This window comes from Trypanosoma conorhini, assembly GCF_003719485.1.
Source record: "Trypanosoma conorhini strain 025E chromosome Unknown Tco_14.4_contig_00808, whole genome shotgun sequence".
NCBI lineage: Eukaryota > Euglenozoa > Kinetoplastea > Trypanosomatida > Trypanosomatidae > Trypanosoma > Trypanosoma conorhini.
Genome location: NW_021704888.1, coordinates 3,283 through 7,043, shown reverse-complemented (window position 1 = coordinate 7,043; position 3,761 = coordinate 3,283). Strand labels below are relative to the sequence as shown.

Below are 3,761 nucleotides of genomic sequence, written 5' to 3'. Positions count from 1 at the left end.
TGTTCCTCGTCGGCTCCTGTGGCGTCGCCACTCGACCGGTGCTGCTCACGCGCACGCCGTGAGCTGGAGCCTGACGATGCCCAGGTCCAGGTCAAGGACGTCCTCCTTCGGGGAATACGACACCGTCAGTGAGAGCCCGTTTTTGATCAAAATTTTTCCCAGGCAGTCTTTGGGGTCCGTTGCGCCAACGACCGTCATCTGGTTGGTGCGCTCGTCAAAGGTGTATTTTTCTTTTTTGCAGCTGTACTTGTCGCCAAAGGCGTCAAGCCAGATATCAAACGTGTCACGAGCTGCGCCGGTGGAGATGCGTCCCTTGACCACGCCAAGGTAATCCCCGCAGTAGGAGCCTGCTGGACGACGCGCGACGTCGATTCTCCCCACTGCTGGCTGTGTAATTAGAAGCAAACACAAAAAGAACGCGACGTGAACGGCACGCATCATCCTTGCATACATATTTATATAAAATTATATATGCTTCTGTCTGAATCTGGCAGAAATGAAAAACGGCTGCGCAACGGCAAATATGTGGCTAAAGGAGGCTGCAGTGGAACTCAGAGAAGGGAGTAAACGAAAAAAAGAAAAAAAAGAAAAAGTAAAAAGGAAAAACAAGGGCATTTTGTCTTGCAGTCTTGGCTCCCGCCATTGACATGCTATGGCGGCGGGAAAAGATTTCGCAAGCCAAAACAAAGAAATAAATGCAAATTATATGCAACTCTAAACATTTAAAACCGCTTAAGTTTCTTTGACGTTGCTGTTCATGCCGACGAGGTTGCGCACGTGTGTGTCTGGGTCCTCCAGTTCACTTCACTTCACGGTGACGTCTGGTCGCAAAAAAAAAAGGGGGGGGGGAAAGCTTTCCACTGTATGAGCTTTTTCAAGGAGTATACTATACTCATTCAATGAGTCCAACAAAGCAGGGGACTGGTCCTTACGTCACCCCGATGCACGTCCCCCGAAAATGGAAGGACGCACTGATGGCTTGGGCCGCCGCACTAGTGTCTCCATAAGTCGCCCATACTGAAGTGCAATGCGTCCACCCTCCTCCAAAAGGCACTGAATAATGGGTTCTTGCGCAAGTACGTTATTTATCCTGCATCCGGTGAATCAAGGAGACCAAACCTGGAACCTGTTGAGGAACGCTATCTCCCTGGTTCCTTTTATGAGTGTCATCAGTAGCTGCAGAAACGCAAGTCAACGTCTTTTGATATTGCGACCCGGTCTGTATTTTCCCTACAAGTCTACACACTCGTGTCAGAAGCTGACAAGACATTGTACTGCGCGATTCTATTTCGTTTTCGACCCCAGCGGCTTCATCTGGGTAGGTGAAGGGCAGGAGGTCCTCAGCACACGCCTTAACTCGGTTAGATGAATGAAGGGCAACATACTCTACCAATTGTCGTTTTAACCTATGTCGTCGCTCCATTACACTCGCATTTCTTCCAGCGTCATAGCCCCCAACAGATTTCGGCCCTTAAAGATCCACTGGAACAGCCTGCTTGGCCGAAGAAGAGACAGATGCAGCAAAAGAAGAAGCAATGAACTTTTGGTTATCATCATTTTCGTTTGTCCTATGCGATATTCTGGCTTGCCCCGCTTCAACGCCCTTACTCGCCTGAAACCCCTCAGCATCCACTTCTATAAGAGTCACCCTTTCATTTGAGACTTGCGATTGATCGCTTTGAGACATTCTCCGTACCCCCACCATCACAGCAACGATAATGTTTTGTAGATAAAATGAGAATGGCGCGTAGCCAACTTCATCCAGCTCTGCCTTTGGACAGTAACGGCTTCCTTCGTCTCTTACCCGCTGCATGGGTACTGCTAATAAAAGTGTTTATTAAAAGCCCGTTTTCCGGTGAAGCCGAAGAAGTCACATAACGGTATCCACGCAGCCTAGAGGTGAGTCTAGCAATAAATTCACAAATCACGCCGCCTCGTTTATAGAGTTTGGGGCCAGAATCATAAAGAGTGGATCAGATCTGCCGCAGATATTCTTTAACGCAGCAAGTCCCTTCTCGGTGAGCTCAGCAAGGGTAATAAAACCGGTAGGAAAAGGTGTTATTCCACTTTTCTTAGTAAAATGCAACCAGGTATTTTCGTAGAGTACTTGACTCAACCCCAGAAGCTTATCGACCTGTTCACGGAGGTAAATTAGCCTTTAAAATAGCACATGTGCATCAACCACAACTTATCGAGTAATAGAAGATGTGAGTCTTGCATAAGTGGTTGTTTCAATAGGAAAAATGGTATTGCTTAAACTATGACAGTCACTAACTGTCACCGCTGAGGCCAAATCAGATGCGTCATTCACAATTTCATTACAACTGAAAGGAATAGAAGCTGGAAGGGCATTCAACGAAGTAGGGTTTTCCGTTGTGTTATTAGTCTCCATCTTGTCCCCGCCGGCAATCCCTTTTTGATAATTTTGGGCCATCAATGACGCAATTTGCGCTCGTAGGGTTTGAACCTCGGCCGTTAATAATTTTTTGAGACTCTATCAGCTGATCAATAAGCTGATCCTTATCATTTGTGTCGCTGCCACCACCCACAAAACACAGATGCCGATTCGACAAGGGCAGAATGTTATCACTTTGAACGACAGTAATACCCCCAGTATTCCTATAACCCATCCATGTATTGCCACAAACTGCTTGAGACACAACCTCCATGAAGTTAAAACGGTCATTGGTGCTCTTTAGGCAATCGACAATGCACCTCTAATTCAAAAGAAGCGGAGTTCCAAACGTAAATCTGACTTGTCGACACAGAGCAACCCTTTAATCCCACGGTCTTCAGAATTGTTACAGGGCCTTCATGAGGATTTGTAATTATATGAATGCACTCTTTCGAGCCCCCATCCACGTCAAAGTAAACTCCATATACATACAACACCATCTTTGTAACCGCTCCAGAGTAAATTATTACACACAGTCAGGGTAAGAACAGGTGCAGAATGGGCTGCTAAAACATTTTTACGTTCCTTGGAAACCGTATCCCATCAAAGTATTTTTGCGTCATCACCACCAGAAAACAGGAGATCAGAAAAGAGAACTAATGAACGCACTGCCCCAGCGCATTTAGCAAGCACTTGAGGAGTTTCAGTGGTAAATAAAAATGTGTTACTATAACACACAAAAGACTCCACTGAAGAAAAATACATTGTGTCAGAGTTCGGAGATACAGTAATGTCAGTGATGCAATTTTTATGGGTTTTTTCCCCAAACGCTAGCCCGTTGTTTAGCGCATTGAAAAAACGCGCAAAAAAACCATCCGCAAAACCAGCCCAAACATAACCTCGAGCCGTCCTCATCACGGTTACAGCCACGCCTTCATCTTCTAAAACGAAAGAAAGAAACTGTCCTGTGCCTAGGTCAACTACACTCACCTTCTCCAAAGCTTTATCAGCCCATATAGTGGAATCCACATTGCATAAAGACGTTATCGCAGCAATAAACTCCAATTCTTCCGCATTAGCGAGATAAGCTTTTAGTTTTGACTCTGGAATTTTCGTGGTATCTATGGAAATGTACGACGCCGCGGTCCCAAATAAGGTTTAAACACCCTCCCTCAACCAATGATGATTAAGTTCCAGCAACCCTTTGCTCTGTGTGTGGTCTTACTCTACATTTATGCACACACAGGCAAAGTAATAAACAAATTGCACAAACCCACGTAATCATAAGAAGATAAACCCCATTGTGTGCTGGAAGAGAAAAAAAGAACCCTCAATATTTCAAAAGCTGAAATCAACAAGGCACACA

The 3,761-nt window shown here is 45.5% G+C and overlaps 2 protein-coding genes across 2 annotated transcripts, besides 1 other annotated feature; both read right to left on the bottom strand.

Annotated features, from left to right (window-relative positions):
• Positions 1-45: 45 nt before the first annotated feature.
• Positions 46-441, bottom strand: Tco025E_08541 (uncharacterized protein; the record flags this gene model as incomplete). Its single annotated transcript, XM_029375388.1, has 1 exon — positions 46-441. One exon carries the CDS (start codon positions 439-441, stop codon positions 46-48), a length of 396 nt encoding a protein of 131 aa, XP_029224544.1.
• Positions 442-570: 129 nt separating this feature from the next.
• Positions 571-609: a microsatellite.
• An 862-nt stretch (positions 610-1,471) lies between these two features.
• Positions 1,472-1,813, bottom strand: Tco025E_08540 (uncharacterized protein; the record flags this gene model as incomplete). Its single annotated transcript, XM_029375387.1, has 1 exon — positions 1,472-1,813. One exon carries the CDS (start codon positions 1,811-1,813, stop codon positions 1,472-1,474), a length of 342 nt encoding a protein of 113 aa, XP_029224543.1.
• Positions 1,814-3,761: the final 1,948 nt, after the last annotated feature.